General features: G+C 39.1%; 1 protein-coding gene across 1 annotated transcript in view; it reads left to right on the top strand.

Moving 5' to 3' along the window:
* EYS (eyes shut homolog) overlaps positions 1 to 18,297 on the top strand; it is a 951,425-nt gene that overhangs the window by 540,930 nt on the left and 392,198 nt on the right. The window contains exon 32 of the mRNA XM_075497152.1: positions 8,771 to 9,023. Within this exon, the coding sequence (XP_075353267.1) occupies positions 8,771 to 9,023 (253 nt within the window). The remainder of the gene's footprint in view (positions 1 to 8,770; positions 9,024 to 18,297) is intronic.

Raw genomic sequence — 18,297 nt, 5'->3', positions numbered from 1 at the left:
GGCTGATCAAGGCCTTGATAGTAGTATGTTCAAGTCTAAAATACCAGAAGACTGTTGTGTTAATGTCCTTATCACAGGACATTTCTAAGTCCTTCTTCACACCCCCCCCTAAACGTTCAGAGTGGAACGTGCAATTCTAATCACACTTCATACCAAGTGCTCCATCATTAGTAGTAAATGAGGAAAGGTCTGTCTTCTTTGTATGGTATAAACATGGCACCAGATAATGGTAGCCTTTATAGGTTACCTTTATGGGTAACTGGAACTGCCATATTTTCAGGAAGTTTACGTCCACTTCCAGAATAAGAGGTTATGAGTTCCCTGTGTCTGCATCCATATTGGCCGCAATCCAAAATATGGAGAAAAGATTCAATGTAACCTCGTTAACCTCAATATAACTGTAAGTTTTTCCTAGACTCAGAGGACTTATTATATCTAAAACTAGCAGTGGGAAGGTGTCTCGTCCCACTCTCTGGCTTGCAAGATGGGTGAATCTTTTTGATTCCCTGAGGGTTTGTGTACCGACAAAAGCCGATCTCTGCTCGGCAGAGCCGCGTGGTCGGTAGAGTCACGACAATGACTCAGAAGAACAGGCTGGCCAGCAACTTTATTAACTGGTGAATTCCACAAATGGACAAACTTAATGAACTGGCAAGCTCAATGAACGAACAGAGGCAATTTGGCAATGGAGCTATTTTCCGGGCAACCCGTCACAATTTATCCCAAACTTGCATATATTGGAAGAGTAGAGGGAGAGAGAAGTGAGAAAAGGAAAGGAGAAGAGAGGAGGAAAGAGAAAGAAAAAGTATCACCACCCTTGGATCCCGCGATGACGATGACAGACATGGCAATTCTCCAGTGGTGGGCATGCGCGTGGTTCCCTGGAGGGCATGTCTTTTATAAGCTAATCCCCGCCTCCAGGTACGCCCCTTCAGGACTTACATGGTTCTTGTTCTAGAAAGTTCTCAATCTTCTGTGCAGGCGGTGGGGGAGGGGAGCGGTCACAAGGGGCCTCTTGGGCGGTTGCAAGCCCCTTCCTCAGATCAGCTCTGTGTGACCTCTGGCCATAGATGGTAAGGTCCAGCGGAACCCGGAACCGCGCATCCTCCGACGCACTCTCCATGTCCAGCACGTCCCGCTCTCGCTCTCCCCCAGCCCGTGCTCGGCGACCTGCCGTCGCCATGCAAATAGCGCCTCGCCTCGCCACAACGTTTGAGACATTAACTCTTTCAGTCTCTCACAGAAGGCATCCCTGGGTCTGGCTTTTTTTCTTGTCTAGGCCTCACTCTTTGTGTTAATTTAAATGAAAAAAAATAGAATACCCCTGCATTCTAGATTTAGAGACTACCAGTTCCACCAACTTCTCCATTGTTCCTCCCCTATTTGCTTACAGTGCGGAATCATCATTCTGAGACCAGTAGGTTCTTTATTTATGTAAGATATCCCTGTAGAAATCCACACAGAAAGGATTGTGTGGAGGCAGAGATTTTCTCTAAAGTAATAGAGGGAGGGTAAAGGTCAGTTTGAACGTGGCAGTGGATTCATATTTCACCCCAGCTCTGTAGTGTACAAATACTAATGTGGCTGACTTCCACAAGTATTTTATCTTCTGTGAAGAAAACAGAGGGGAAATGAGGAAAATTATAAAACACTCATTCAAGTGGATTGTTTGATTCTGTGAGCTGTCCCAAGTTCTCTCCTTCACCCAGCAGCCAATGCTAGAGTTAACATTTGTCCTCTGGAGAACATAACACAAAGGCATTTTATTTTCACAGATAGTTTAAAATATTCAGTCTTTCAAATTGATGATGGAATGGCTTAGATACACCCATGTTCATGTCAGTCAAGTTCTTAATTTGTTTCAGCAAGTAAAGTAGCTTAGTAAGGTACTTTCAAGAAGATGCTGGATAGCCCAATAGTTGAGGTTGGAAGGGACCTCAGGAGATCATGTAGTCCAACTTCCTGCTCAAAGCAGGGTCAGCTGCAGCAGGTTGCCCACAACCACATCCAATTGGGTTTTAAATGTCTCCAAGGACAGACTCCACAGCCTCTCTGGGCAACCTGTTCCAGTGCTCAGTTACCCTCATAATGAAAAATTGTTTCCTTATATTCAGAAAGATTTTCCTGTATTTCAGCTTTTGCCCATTGCCCCTTCTCCTGTCAGTGGGCACCACTGAGAATAGTCTAGCTCTGTTTTCCTTATAGCCTCCTATCAGGTATTAATAAACACTGATGAGAACCCAGACCCTCAGCATTCTGTTTTCCAGCTCTCTCAGCCTCTCCATATGCCCCAGCCTTTAATCATCTCTTTTGGCCTTTTGCTGGTCTCTCTCCAGTAGCTCCATGTGTCTCTTGTACTGGGAAGCCCAGAACTGGATGCAGTGTTCCAGATGTGGCCTCACCATTGCTGACTGGATGTGAGGGATCACCTCCCTCAGCCTGTTGGCAATGGTTTTCCTAATGCAGCCCAAGATTTTACTGGTGTTCCTTGCTACAAGTGCACATTGCTGGCTTGTGCAAATTGTCATCCACCAAGACCCCTAGGTCCTTCTCTGCAAAGCTGCTTTCTAGTGTGTCAACCCCAAGCATGTGTTGGTGCATGGGGTTATTCCACCCCAGTTACAGGACTTTGCATTTCCCTTTTCACTGAGTTTCCTGAGGTTCCTGTTGGCACACTTCTCCATGCCTCTTGAGGTCAGTATAAAAGGCAGCAAACTCATCTGGCATATCAACCACTCCTCCCAGTTTTGTATCATGTGAAAACTTGCTGAGGATGCACTCTGTCCTATCATCCATTACTGAAGAGCATAAGTACTATTGGATGTAGTATGAACTCTTGGGGTACATCATTAATGACTGGCCTCCGGCAAGATTTCATGCTGCTGATCACTGAACACAGCCCTTTGAGCCTGGCAGTTCAACCGGTTTTCAGCCCATTTCACTGTCCATTCATCTAGCCCATACATCGCCAGCTTGTCTGCAAGGACGTTATGGCAGAAAGTGTTGAAAGCCTCACAGAAGTCGAGATAGACAACATCCACTGCTCTCCCCTCATCCACCAAGCCAGTCATCTCATCATAGAGGGCTATTGGCTTGGTAAAATGCTATTTCCCCTTCATAGCTGCATGCCAACTATTCCTAATCACCCTCTTGTCCTTCCTGTGCCTAGAAATGGTTTCCAGGTGTCATTGCTTTGTCAGCTTCCCAGGAACTGAGGTAGGGTGCTTGTTTTTGTAGGGTGCTTTTTACAGAGTACAATGGGTACAGCTGATACTTCCCCACAGTCCATAGCAACTGCTTTCTTTTTGTCTTCAAAAGCAGCCTAGCATTCAAAACAGGATCAGGTTATGATGAAGGATATACCGGTTGAGGGATGCAGTCTTTTTATATGGAAAACAGTCAGACCCTCATGTTTAAAATAATCTCATTTTGTTCATTAGGTATTTATACTTATCCTACATGAACAACTGTACGTGGTTTAGCCCCAGTTGGCAATTAAGCACCACACAGCCGCTCGTTCACCCTCTCCCCCGGTGGGATGGGGAGAGAATCTGTAGAGCAAAAGTAAGAAAACTCGTGGGTTGAGATATGAACAGTTAAATAATTGAAATAAAATAAAATAAAAACAATATGAATTCAAAAATTGTAATGAAAAGGAAAAAAACAAGAGAGAGAGAGAGGAACAAACCCCAAGAAAACCAAGTGATGCAACTGCTCACCACCTGTCAACCAACGACCAGCCAGTCCCCGAGCAGCGATCACTGCCCCCCGGCCAACTTCCCCCCAGTTTATATACTGAACATGACGTCATATGGTAGGGAGTAGCCCTTTGGCCAGTTTGGGTCAGCTGTCCTGGCTGTGCCCCCTCCCAGCTTCTTGTGCACCTGGCAGAGCATGGGAAGCTGAAAAATCCTTGACTAGTGTAAACATTACTTAGCAACAACTAAAATATCAGTGCGTTACCAACATTATTCTCATCCTAAATCCAAAACACAGCACTATACCAGCTACTAGGAGGAAAATTAACTCTACCCCAGCTGAAATCAGGACAAACTGTAATGGAGAAGATAAATTACGCTATTTTTTTAGTATTTATTGCTCACAAAAAAATCTTCTGATGCCAGATAATACCATCAGAGAGGAAGCTTAAACTCTGTATAAAATTATTTTTTCACTCAGTGCCAAATTCATTGGTACAAGTCAGTGTTGCGTGATACTGTAGAGACCAAAAGTACATTTACGTCCAAAAATGGGTTAAAAGGAGGATAGGTTCATCGTTATTTAAATTACTCTTCTGAATGTTACACTGGCTTAGGGAGTCTTTGAATTACTCATTGCCAGAAGCTGGAATGGTATATTTGGTGAATTATCATATGCAAAGGCTGCTTGTTTTCTTCCTGTATTCTTCCCCAATTAATAGCTCACTGATGATGGAGCAAGATAGATATTTGACCCATGGGGGAAGCTTTTCTATTAGTACATAGCTTGGGCGTTAACTGTACAGTATGTTGTAGAACAAACCCTTACAGAAGAAAAAGTAACAAACTTCTGAAGTAGTTGGACTTCAAGGTGTGTTGTCTTTGCTTTTATTCCGTTATTTGCTGTTCCATCTTCAGTCCCTCAGATTCCACTACGCTTTGGGAAGTCCACAGTAGAGAAAGAAGACATAAAAAACCAAAAAACCAAAACCCCAGAAAAATGTTTAACATGCATATCTTCAATATGAAAGATAAGGAGTTAGGGTCTAAACATCTCAAGATGTGTATTTGGTAGGCACCTGATGGGTTCTGGTTCCTAACTGTGAGTAAGTGTGGGGTGGAAACAGCGGAACTTCCAGAGAAATAAGTATTCAAGGAACTCCAGCTACCATGTGTGTTCAGTAAATCTTCTGTAGTCTATGTATGTAATGCTATCTGAAGCATGGATCGTAAAGTATGGATCATGAAGCTTCTCATAAATTTTGAGAAGAAAAGCATAGCCAGTCGTATATGGAATAAATGTTTACTTTTTAAATGGAAACTTCTATAGACATATACCTACTTTTAAATACAAATCTGCAGCATCTGCCTGCATGGAAACTGTTAAAGCATTTACAGACACTTTCAAGGCTATCAAATTTATCTATGACTATTTAATGTACCCTTCATGCACAGTGGAGGTTATCCACATCTGCTTTGTTTCTATGAGTCATAAAATCATAATCAAATGCTCTTCACCATTACATGTAATCATAATAAAAATGCACTAATTTGTCACAGTGAAAGTCAGAATGAAACATAAGTTTTATAGGATTAAGAAATACTATTAGACAGAAATCTTATTCAAACTGATCATTTGTGCTCTGTGTGGAATTAGAAGAGAGCAAGGAGGAATGTTTTTTTATCATTGTATGGAAATCCAGCATATAAATTGGCCTGCTGTTCTTTTGTGCTTTGGAATACTGATACAGTGAGTGATTTTATAAGATGCCATGAATTTACCAGATAGCTCATCTGCTTGCCAAAACAAATTAAGAACTTGATTGAAACAAGCATGGATGTATCTAAATCATTCCAAACCCCTCAATTTAACCTCTTCCATTTTAAACACTGAATGATCTAAACTACTTGTAAGAAAAGTAATTTCAGTTTCTGTGTCTGCATTTCTGCCTCTTTCTCTCTCAGACCTCCTATTGTTTCCTAATATCATAAATAAATTTAATAGAGTTGATAGAGATCTCAGAAAATGTAAGTTGCTTCAAGTTCTGTGTAAATAGCTAGCCAGGTAGACAAGAGAGACTGTTTAAGCATCTTGTCTGAGGAAAAGTGTGCAATGAGCACATGCTTATTGAGCAATACAGAATTTACTTGAATTTTCTTACATGTGCCCCAGTTACAGGAGAAGCTTCAGTTGGAAATCATACCTCTTCAATGTTAAACATAAGACACACTTTACAGGATATCAGGCTGCAGTAATTTATAGTATTCAAAGAACATATTTCTTCAATACCTCAATGTGATTTGCACTGAGAATTTAATTTCTGAGGCTAACATCATAATGCTTCAACATCATTAAAACATTTATGATACCAGTTAAGTGTTTTCACAATATTTTCCTTGAGGATACAAGTATTATATTAATTTTTCACCACTTCCCCCAGTATTCTAAGTGCAAACAAAACCACAGAAGTATAAAATAATGACAGAATGCATGTGTTGAAAGATTACAAGATCTTTGTGTACTGTTTGCAGTCTAAATGCTCTTTCAGACAATAGCAAGCCTTTTCTGGATCTAGTAAGTGATTTGGGATACAAGTTGAGATGTAGATACGTAAATTCATGTAGGTGCCTATCTGTGCACTGAGAACCTATATTCACATTATTCTAAATGGAGACCTAGTTGGTATGGTCAATGCAGCCTAAAGGGTTGTTTGACTGCCCAGACACCTACAGCCTAAACTTAGGTGTCCGATGCCATTTTGAGGTTTGCCCAGCTTCCTGCTACCACACAGAAGGCTGTGAGTTTTCTATGGATTTTGTGTAGCATCTGCCAACACTATCTAGCCGCCTCAGAGATACGGGACCATCCCAAAGTAATTTGGTTTCCAAATCCAGTCCTGGGTCTATATCAGGGTGATTGATTAGCTTCTGGAGCTTTCTGGACTTTCTTGACTAAAAGTGTGTTTTGGTTGTCTAACCTGAAGCACCTAATGCTATTTGAAACAGTCTATAGAGTATCCACTATACCTTCATATGGCAGTTAGAGTGACATAGGACCTGTGTGAAACCTACAAGTCCTGGTTTGTCAGCTGGGACTCAGACAGGATACCCAACAATTCCAAAAGTGATATTAAACACCCACATTTAAGCACTAAACTCCTTCAGAATCTGTACTGACTTCAATGGGAGTTTAGACTCCTAGCATACTTGCAGTTACTACGTGACACCTAAATTTGAATGTATCAGTCTTAAACCAAATCCCAAACTTTATGTCTGTGCTGCTAAATGAAGAAACAGAGAACATTTCCAGACACTGAAGTTCACTGAATGATGTATATAGCTAGATGTAGACATACAGATGTAGACATTAACTTGTTAGACCAGGTCTGGTGTGGTTTTGATATGAGCCAATGAACACTTCCACAAACCATTCTAACTCATCCCTGAAATATTTATACCTTCTTCTTAACAAATGACCTAGAAGACACCGGTTGCAAAGACTTAGTCAGATTTAAATATTGACCCCACTGCTATTTTTTAATTTTCAGACCCTTTGATAATACATATACACCGTAATACATAAGCAGTAAAATTTTGATTTGTCCACTATTTATGTGTCTTCTGTCTTTGTGTCAAAAAAAAAAAGTCAGAACAATTTTACAGTAGTTAGAGGTAAGATTGAAAATTGAGATTTAACCAGCTAGCTTCTAGAAGTTCTCTTCACAGTTTTGTGTTATTTTCCAGGCTTCCTCCAAGAGAAGGCAGGAAACTGAACTGGCAAATCAGAAGCCTCAAGGAGGAAATCAGGCTTACTCCTTTCCTTCGAAGAGAGGGAAACATTCCCCCTAGCTAGCATTCTTTATTTTAGACATAGGACTTGGATGCTTAAGACATTATAGTCACCAAAAGGTGATTGCAGGATATTCTTTACACCTAACCACCAGTGGTTTGGGGTTTCCAAGGCCTGACAATATGGTTGGCCTCAAGGCTATCTCTGTCGGCAGTTGTCTAAAGCAGCAGATGGTGAGAGGCAGCAAAAGAGCTAAAACTGTGGTTATATTACATAGCCTGGAAATGGTGATGAAAAAATCATGAACAAGCCCATTCAAAAAAATCCATAGATTACTACCAAAGCTAATGTGTGGTTATGTGTGGTTATGTGCCAGATGGTATGTTGTCAGAGATGCATGTCTTTCAGGAATGACACTGTGCGTATTTTAAATGGCTATCCAGCTATGTAAGATCCTTCTAGGATAGCTAAGTTAGCTGTATCTCTTCACATAGCCCATTAGTTCATTACAACAGAAGGGAAAATAAAATGAACCCAGGCCTGGCTTCAGCATATATTTATTTCACACTTCAAGAATGCATTTAATTCACATAATTATTGCTGTAAAAGAAATGCATTATTTCTTGCCTTTTTTACAGACCACTGAATGTGTGCATTTTTAATTTATTACTAGGAAGGCTATTTCAGGCTTCCCATGAATTGTTAGTCTTGGTAAAAAATAAAAAGTGAGTGCCAGGTCCAATTTGAGACTGCCACTACATTTTTTCTTTTCTAAGAGCTATCTGTGAACTTAATGTATTCACAAGCTGCTGTGTGAAGATTTGGTAACAACAGGCAACAAATACTGAGCTACAGTGTACAAAAAGAAAGAACATTAGCTTGACAGTCAGAACAAACTGTAGGTTTTTAGACAGCTAAGTCCTCTGTTTTCTGTATAACTACATGCTAACTGAAGGTGATTATTTTAACCACTTTTTATTACTGGTGACAATACTATCTTTGATACTTTGCAATTACAAATCTGTGGGGAAATTATTTTTATTGATAATTTGTAATGCTAAGTCAGAGTAAAGATATCATTTAGTTGAAATTTAAAATATACAACTATACTATTAAATTAGTTAAGCAATATTTTCCGTATGATTAGATTTGCTTTTAAAAGTGTGGACAGCTTAATATAAGCAAACAACATCTTAGAATCAAAGGAAAGCAATAACTTGAACTAACGTGACTATGAAGTGCAAATTGCCTTAAAAATGGCTTTTTAAAAATTCTTTTTCAGGGACGAAGCTGTGAGCTTAATTACAATGATTGCCTTATACAGTCCTGCTCCACTGGGTTTCTTTGTGTTGATGGAATAAACAATATCACCTGTTTACCTACTATCCCCCAAAGCAAGAAAACTGTCACTGAAGTGGCTGAAGAGTTTCCTGCTGAGATTTTAGACAATGACCTTCCATCAGCCCTGGCTGTGTCTATGGAACTTTGGTCTAAACTTGCTTCTCCTGAGTTTCATACAGGAAAGGTGTCCCAAGGTAAGTAGAAAAAGCTTCTGGGTAATGCATATATCAAAATTCTTTCCTTGTTAGTGCTTTTTAAATGGTAAGAATATTCAAAATGTATTCATTTTCTTAAGAATGTTGTTTTCTGCTTCCTGTACTACCTTCTATTTTTTTTATTTAATCCATCATCCTTTCTTAATTGCAGTTAAATGTAACTGGAAAATTACTTTTTTCTCTCAAAATAATTTTTCCCATAATCTTACACATCTGGTAGGGAAAACTGCACTTTCTCTTAGCTTGGTTTTCAGTTTGCTTTGCTAGAGTGTACAATTTCATATGCCTCGTATTGTGTTCAGCTCTCTCTGACCCTGATGCCAATCTTCCCTTCTTCCTTGGCTAGTCAGCAGCAGAAAGATCATTTGCCTTACTCCACGGGGACTTTGGTTTTCCTTTCCTAGTTCACAACTTTTCTGAGTGTGTCCTTTTCTGTGCATCTAGATGTTTTTTCACTAAAAATATCTGGAACAAGCCTCTCAACATCTCTTCCATTCTAACTGTTTATAGTGATGGTTTGGGGAAGCTAAAAAATTGCCTATGCTGTTATTTTTAAAATATTTGAAGGAAAGTCAACACTAACAGAAGTTCAACATTTTATTTTGAAGATTGTACCTTCATTGTGGCCTGTTCATTTTACTAAAGCTAGGTATTATACAGGTAGCGTGCGTGTAAGGCATCCTCTTTACAGTTAGTTTCAGAATTTTTTGCTTATATACTCTTTCAAAGTAATTACTTGTATAAGAAATAAGCCAGGAGTCCTGTTTTTTAATTTGGGTAAATGAGTTTTACTGAACATTTGATTTCTGTACAGACTAGTCTTTTGGGGTTATACCGAAGCTTTTGTTGCATTCTTAAGAGGTAATATTCCTTCCTGATGTAAGTAATGACACTGAGTGAAATGCAGTTAGTAAAAGCAGTTACATCTGTATGTTTTCCAAAATATGTCAGTTAGTTTTCTGATGTTCTCAATGGATAAGATTTGTAATTAATTCATTTTGTATTGATTCACAGTAGCAGTTTGATTTAGAAAATTTAATACTTCTGTTCTGAGCAGTGCCACTTCTTCTGATGCTAGCCCTCATAGAGAATATGAATAATGGGAAGTTTTGCATTTACTCAACCCTTGAGGTCACTAAAACCACTTCTACACTTTTGTTAAGAATATGATTTACAGAGTTGTATTTGTCTGCTATATAATACTTTGGTAAGACTGAATGAGATTTTGGTGGCCATGTATTTTGCTGCAGACTCAGTCCAGGGCCAAAGTTGTTAATTTTTTCTTTTCTCTTACGTGAGTTTTTTTGTTGGTTTTCTTTCTTCTACATTTTTATCCTTAAAGGTCTGAAAAAGGCAGATATTTTTAGCTGGGGGGATACTTCTGACCACTAATTTGGTGTCCTGGTTTTGACTGGGATAGAGTTAACTTTTTTCCTAGTAGCTGGTATAGTGCTGTTTTGGATTTAGTATGAGAATAATGTTGATAACACACTGATGTTTTAGTTGTTGCTAAGTAGTGCTTACACTATGCAAGGACTTTTCAGCTTCCCATGCTCTGCCAGGTGCACAAGAAGCTGGGAGGGGGCACAGCCAAACTGACCCCAACTGGCCAAAGGGCTATTCCCTACCATAAGATGTCATGTTCAGTATATAAACTGGGGGGACTTGGCCAAGGAGCAGCGATGGTTGCTTGGGGACGTGCTGGGCATCGGTCAGTGGGTGGTGAGCAACTGCATTGTGCATCACTTGTTTTGTACATTCTATTATTATTATTATTATTATCATTATCATTATCATTATTTTCTCTTCCTCTGCTGTCCTATTATACTGTCTTTATCTCAATCCATGGGTTTTACCTTTTTTCTGATTCTCTCTCCCATCCCACCAGGGAGGGGGGAGGGTGAGCGAGCAGCTGTGTGGTGCTTAGTTACTGACTGGGTTTAAACCATGACATTTGGCTAAACTGAGCTATGGACTAGCAGGATTAATTGCCACTGCAGAGTCTTCAACAGTATTCAGGATAGCAACCTCAACAGATGTTCTCTCTTCACACTTTCTTGGTTCTGCTGTTCAGATCTTAGTAAAAATAAAGTCTAATATCACACCTGTACCATATGTGGCTACTGATATTTCCGTAGATTTAAGGTCAGTACCTCTTCCCCAGCATAATTGTGATACAACCTTGTTTATCCCTAGTTCCTTAATGACACTTTCTGTTTTCCCTACACAAGTTGCATCATTAGAGCAGCACTAGACTGTTGCTTTATCTGCCACAGACATGAGTTCAGTAATGAGTAACATACCAGGGACTGAAATAGAATTAAATAGTGAGTCATTACTCTCCTGTGGATTGCAGTTTACAACTGGTTCTACAAGTGCTTCTACAAGCTTCAGTTCTCTCTAGGTTGCCTCAAAAAGGTCCTGAAGAATTGTCAGGTGTCTTTTCAGCATCAGAAGAGCAGCGGAGATTAAAAAGTCCTTCAATAATTTCTCATTCCACTACTAAGATATATATTTAAAACCAGGTATCTTTCCTTAGTTTGTTAGTGAGTCATGAAACTCGAATGCAAACATCTCTTCCTAGTAAATATCTGACTATTACTGCTTCATCCATCAGCCAGAGACTCACAAACATCAAATCACAGTCTGCTGATTCTTTAAGTGACTTAAGCCAAATATGTGCAACATGTTCTATGACTGGAATAAAACTGATGAATTCTCAGACCAAGTTCTGCATAGCAAACAGTCCCCATTTTATGAGATGTTTTGGATGAACTCAGTGATATTAACCAGGCAGTACACACTAATGGGAGCTACTGCTATTACTTCTGGGTATTTATTTTCTTCATCTAGCAAAATAACATAACCAGTGGAGTTCACAGAACTGTCATCCTTGCATCCCACTACAGGAAATACACAAACATCTCCAATTGATAGAACTGTCTGTTCTGCCTTTTCCGTCATAAGAATCAGATACTCATTTTCATGTTTTGATTCATATTGTCTGACTATTTTTCCTTCAAAGACCATCTCTTTTTAATTATAACTTTCATCACTTACGTCCTTTAAAGAGATAAATGTAGACTTGACAAAACGATTAACTACTATTGAGCAGCTGTCAACAGAGGAAATTCAACAATTACTGGAGTCAAAACTGCATGATCCAGTTATGGAGATCTGTAATTCATTAAGTCAGGGTACTTTCTTAAAAGTTCAGCTGAGTAGTGTATTTCAAGAACTACTTTTAACCACACAGTAAATAGTAGTTATGAGTTCAAAACACATCTACTGATAAATGCAGGCGAGACTCTTAAAATATTTTCGAAAACAATCTGGTCAAGTGTTCTTGATTTGTATCTTCTGCCTACAGATCTTCAGGTATAGACTTACTGACGGATACCCTGAAAAGTTGTCATTATTCGAATCTTCTACTGATGACTTATCTTACTTGTTTTTATCTGCACAAGCCTCGTCTGTGCAAACAGAAATTTGTGAAATGTTAGTGATAAAGCATTTATCTTTACACACCTGTTATCCTACTTTAAGTTCTGCCTTACAAGAATGTTAGCAATATTGTACTGAAGCATATGAGATGAGCAGACGCTACTGCTGTGCATGATAAGGAACTCCTCATGAATCTAAACACTGTCTTACTTAGACTTCACAGTATATCTGCAGTGGATTCAGTTTCTGGCCTTTACCTGCTGATGTTATCTGTTGAGTTTCTCCTTTCTATTCAGACAACTTTTTGAGGTGGTGGGGTGTTTTTATACAAAGATAAAAGTGTCTGTCAAGGTTGCCAGGTGCTTGAAAGAGATTTATTGTAATCAGGCAGCAGCCTGTTCAATGGATACAGCACCTGCTGCTGTACTTGTCACAGATGGTTATTCTTCATGTTCTGCCACATAGGCTACTAGATCAATATAGAAGCAGGTTGGAGGCTGCTATAATGCTGGCAGGCAATTAGCAACTGAACAGTTTCACTTCACTACAGTAAAGTTTTCAGGATTTCAGGTGTAGCTTTCATCATACTTACATACAAATTCAGGAGGTATCTCTATGGTTACAATATATGAGTGTATATGAGTATGATTATTAACATTTTTGAATGTAAAATAGGTATAGAAAAAAATGTATTTTTATCTCCTGAGAGAATCATTTTTATATATAACATAATTAACTTGCCACTTCTCATTCCAATATGAGACAGATGATGTCTACATTTTTTGAAAACAGTACTTTTGTAAGAACATTACAATTCTTGCAGAAATAAAGTCAGGGAATTAAAAGAACACACAAAAACCTATGAATTCTGGAATTAAATATTAGGGAACATTGATTGGTTTGGACTACATTTTTATATTGTACTTTTATAAAAATGCTTTCTACAAAATGAATACTCATCAAGCCAAGGAGAGGTTTTTTACTTTTATTGCTTTTCATTCTTTGCTTGGGGCTTTATGTAGGAAAAAATGGTTTTATTTCATCAATTTAAATCACATAGAAAGTTTAACAAGGATTCTAGACTATGAAAGATATGTATAAAGAGGTGCCAAAAGACAAGTAAAAAAAAATTTTTAATATGGAATAACAGTTGTTTTCCTGTGAATGCTTGTCCCTGTAGATTTCATTCTCGATCTGCATACATAAGTATACAGATCGAATTCTTTCTGCCAGAAGTGCCTCCTGATGCTGTGCCTGCAGTCATGAGGTCAAGTTGTCTGAGCATACCAGTGTGGATTCCCAACAGCTCAAGATATGAATCAACCCGGAAATAAATCTCAAGCTCCATCTCTAGTGGATAACTGCTGGCTTAAAAAGGTTCCCTCAGAACTAGCAAAGAAAAACGTGTTTTAGGTTTTAACAAAGTCTGTTAATCTCTTTTTTTCCTTATTCTTTGGTACCTTCAGTGTGAAGTATATTTGCACAGATTATGCCATACACATTCTAAGTGTTTCTTTCAATGCCTGTCACTTGTTTGGCACCAAGTGAACTCTTTGGCGTCCATATTAATCCTGCTTATTGGCTTATACAATATCAAGACACCTAAAAGTCACGAGGATCATAGTATTGCATACCACAATTTAGTTGACCACCATCTGCTTCCTCTTTGAAAGTGTGAGGCCCAAATATACCAAGAAGAATAGACTTGACACATGCTTTCCTTTCACCTTTCCTGTAAAAGCATCAGAGAGATTTATCTCCTAGTCCTTCCTCTTAAAGAGACTGCTTTAGAAAGCAGAAAAGGGCTTTAGAGCTCACTTCTTGAGTGCAACATCGCTTGGGAGTTAAAGGAAACAGGTATTGCTGCCATGATTCCAGTATCCATATGTTAAAAATACATGAACATACATAAGTTATGAGGTACACAGAAAGAGACCTAAAAGGCAATATCTTTCAGTATCTTATTTTCCATGGCTGGATCTTTTTTTTGTAGTGGAAAGAATAGATGAGGAAGAACAATTTATCTCTCAAAGTAATATTTGCCATTGTGTTGATGCATAAGCAAATCTATGCCTTGTTCAATGGAAGAAATAGGACTATTATAAAGCCAAATGAGAAATGCTCTTGGATGAATAAGATCCTTAATACACTGGGGTATCCATAGTAGAAGAAATGTGTCAAGCTGTTAAGCCTGCTGTACACTTCTGTGCTTACTAAACTTACTGTATTCATTAATAACCCATATTACTAAAACTTGGGAAAAAAAGACTGATGATCCACCATTGATAACTTGCACTCTGGGGAAGATGGGTACTACATACTTTTCATATGTTTTAGTATTGTTATTCTCATCTGACAATGAGTTCATACATTACAGCAAGTTCTAAGAGAGTTTAAAGTAGCAGGGGCCTCTAGAAAAGGGCTATGAGAGGTGGGATCTGTTTGGCAGAAAAGTATATTCTTTGGTCCGGTCTCCAGGTATGCATTTCAACTACCATACCATTGCTTGTGGCAAATAATGTTTTGTAAGTGAATTTGTTCTGAGAAAAATACATGTTTATAGAAAAGCTTTTGTGGGACCAGAGGGAATGATCTAAGTTCTTCATCACATAGAAATGTCTGTTAGCACTCTGCAAAGTTCTGTATGCATGCTTAATATCCCCATCCATAATATGACCACTCTCATGTTGATGTGAATATTCTCCTGATCACAATTATAATAGCAGAAGAGCTTCCATCTGAGTTTTGAAAGCTCTTCAACATGAAGATAGTCAAATAAATTTTCTTTAGAGGTAGTTTCCACAGGTATCCAAAGATCTGTGAAGACGTGGAATGATTTGTTCACTTGGTGCCTCTGGTCTAGATTATGGAGCTCAAATGTATTCTGCTACCAGCTTGAAGAATAAGCCCATTTTTAAAAATGCAGGGCTATTTGGGGAAATTTGGTCTGCACATTTACAGACCACTTCTTGTAGTAATGGCTTCAATACAGGCTATCCAGCAGCAAAAGTAAGAGTAGGCAAAATGCAGGCTCTCTGCTGAACAAGGCAGGGAACATAATGACAAAGGACACAGGAAGGGCCAAGGTACTCGGTGCCTTCTTTGGCTCATTCTTTAGAGGTAAGACTGGTCTTTGGGAATCCCTGAGACCAGTGAGAAATTCTGGAGCAAGGAAGACCCACCCTTCAAGAGGATAAGGTGAGGGAACATTTAATAAAAATGGTCATAGACAGGTCTGTTGGACCTAATATAATGATGCTCCCAAAAATGCTGATGGAGCTGGCTGACGTCATTGCAAGGAAACTCTTGATAATCTGTGAAAGGTCATGGTGATCAGGAGAGGTTTCTGGTGACTGGAAGAAAGCATATGTCACTCCTCGCTTCAGGAGGGGTAAGAAGGAAGATCCAGGGAACTACAGGCCAGTCAGCCTCACCTCATTTCCTGGGAACGTGATGGAGCAACAGCACAGCAAGGAGGAACAAGAGGGTGATTAGGAATAGTTGGCATGGAGCTATGAAGGGGAAATAGTGCTTTACCAAGCCAGTAGCCCTCTGTGATGAGATGACTGGCTTGGTGGATGAGGGGAGAGCAGTGGATGTTGTCTATCTCGACTTCCATGAGGCTTTCAACACTTTCTGCCATAGCGTCCTTGCAGACAAGCTGGCGATGTATGGGCTAGCTGAATGGACAGTGAGATGGGCTGAAAAGTGGCTGAACTGCCAGGCTCAAAGGGCTGTGTTCAGCTGAACAGCATCCTGGGCTACATTAGGGAAAGTTTTGAGACCAGGTCAAGGGAGCTGATTCTTCCCCTTTATAAAGCACTGGTGAGACCATATCTGGAGTCCTGTGTGCATTTCTGGCCTGGGTACAGGAGAGACATGGACTTACTCGAGTAAGTCCAGGAAAAGGCCATGAAGATGATGAAGGGATTGTAGCATCTCACATATGAGGAGAGTCTGAGGGAGTTGGGATTTCTTAGCCTTAAGAACAGAAGACGCAGGAGGTTATCTTACCTTATCAGAGGGACCATACAAATACGGAGCCAGAGACTTGCCAGTGGTGCCCACTGACAGGACAAGCAGCAATTGACACAAACTGAAATGCAGGAAACTCTTAAAATTTTTTTCTTCCTTTTTTTCTTTTTACACTGTTAGGGCAGTCAAACACTGGAACAGGTTGCCCAGAAAGATTGTGGTGTTTCCATCCTTGGAGATATTCAGAACTGAACTGGACAATGTCCTGAGCAACCTGTTATAGGTCACCCTGCTGTGAGCAGGTGGGATTGAATTAGATGATCTCCAGACATCCCTTCCAACCTCAGTTGTTCTGTGATTCTGTGATACCTTGTAATTGTCAGGAGAGAATTGCTTTACAGACATTGTTTAAAAAGACTCCTATTTACTTCCATGCAAATATCTAGTTAGTCACCAAGGGTGGGATTCATTTTACCTGTAGCTGTGCTTTAGTTAATCCGTGTAAGCTATATCACTCTGTGGTAAATGAAGAGAAATGGCACCACCTGCTTTAGGCATCTATTCTGGGATAGGATGTAAACTCTTTTCCTTTCCTCCATATATAGTATTCTGCTTCTTTATACTTTTGTTTTTGGCAAAGGAACTGAATATTGGGCTGACTTTTCTGTTCATGTTATGTGTGTGGATGGTGGAGCTCACAAAGACATCTGAGAGACCAAAATCAGTAGAACTAGATATCAACGTTAACAACACATCTCAGAGAAATAGAGCTACTATACAGCAGTTAACTGACTTTACTTCTATTATTTATGGAGAATAACACACATTAAACAAATACTTTACCAAAGTGGATTTTCATCCCTCTATTGCGCCACCTACTCCCACTGCTTAACCTGTTTGTGTTCAATATGTATCATTATTTCCTTTAAGACCGCCTAACATATGAAGTGGGATCTGAAAATATGATTAATAATAGTGAAATTGGCACATACTTCAAAGCTCCTCATATGCAGTATTATTTTGTTTAAAATCTCGCTCTGCCAAATTTGAAATTTTGATTTCTTACTTGCTCGCATTCAGTTATTAATTAAAGACTCCTAGGAGAACGGAAAATTCAGAGATTTCATTTTTTTTTACATACTGTTTTCCATGAGAATGTAATGCTTTTCCATCTTTCTCCTTAACCAAGTTCTATTCAATTATATGAAATAGTGCATGCCGAGGTTTCTGAAAAATGTTGAAATTACACAACACCTTTGCCTTCTAATTCTGTTTTATCATATTGATTTGTGTCTGTTACATTCACTAGATCTGCCATCACTCTCATGATTCCTTTAAACTTTGTCTTTTATCAGTTCTGGCAGACATATTATTATTCAGCCCATTTTAGTTTCCCTGTTCTCAATAGCTGTAATCATATGCTGATTTTAAATGTGTCTTGTTATATCTGCTATATCAAGGAAGGAAATACTTTTAACATAGTTAAGATGCTAGCTATGTAGGTTAGCATGGAATTTCATGCAAAGTGAATGCATTGAACCCTGATCCAGTATTTGCACTATATCTGTAACTGCTAGAAGCTTGAGTCTGGTAACTTTCCAGACCTCTTTCACAAGCAGTCGTTCTCCCCAGTGATCTGATAAAGAACATGTAGAAGTGTTAATGCAAGCCTGGCCTGCTTCTGCTTTTATTTAGGTGCAAACTGCTGCCCTGCAACCAAAAGCATTTTGATAGCCTGTAACTTTGAAGTGCATTTTTTACTCTGATTGCTTCGTACTCAGACTTCTAGGCAAGCAAGATATATAGGAAAATCTGTGGGAATTCTATGTACACG

Source organism: Mycteria americana, chromosome 3 (genome assembly GCF_035582795.1).
Source record: "Mycteria americana isolate JAX WOST 10 ecotype Jacksonville Zoo and Gardens chromosome 3, USCA_MyAme_1.0, whole genome shotgun sequence".
In the NCBI taxonomy this organism is placed as follows: domain Eukaryota; kingdom Metazoa; phylum Chordata; class Aves; order Ciconiiformes; family Ciconiidae; genus Mycteria; species Mycteria americana.
This window is presented reverse-complemented; position numbering and strand designations above follow the sequence as displayed.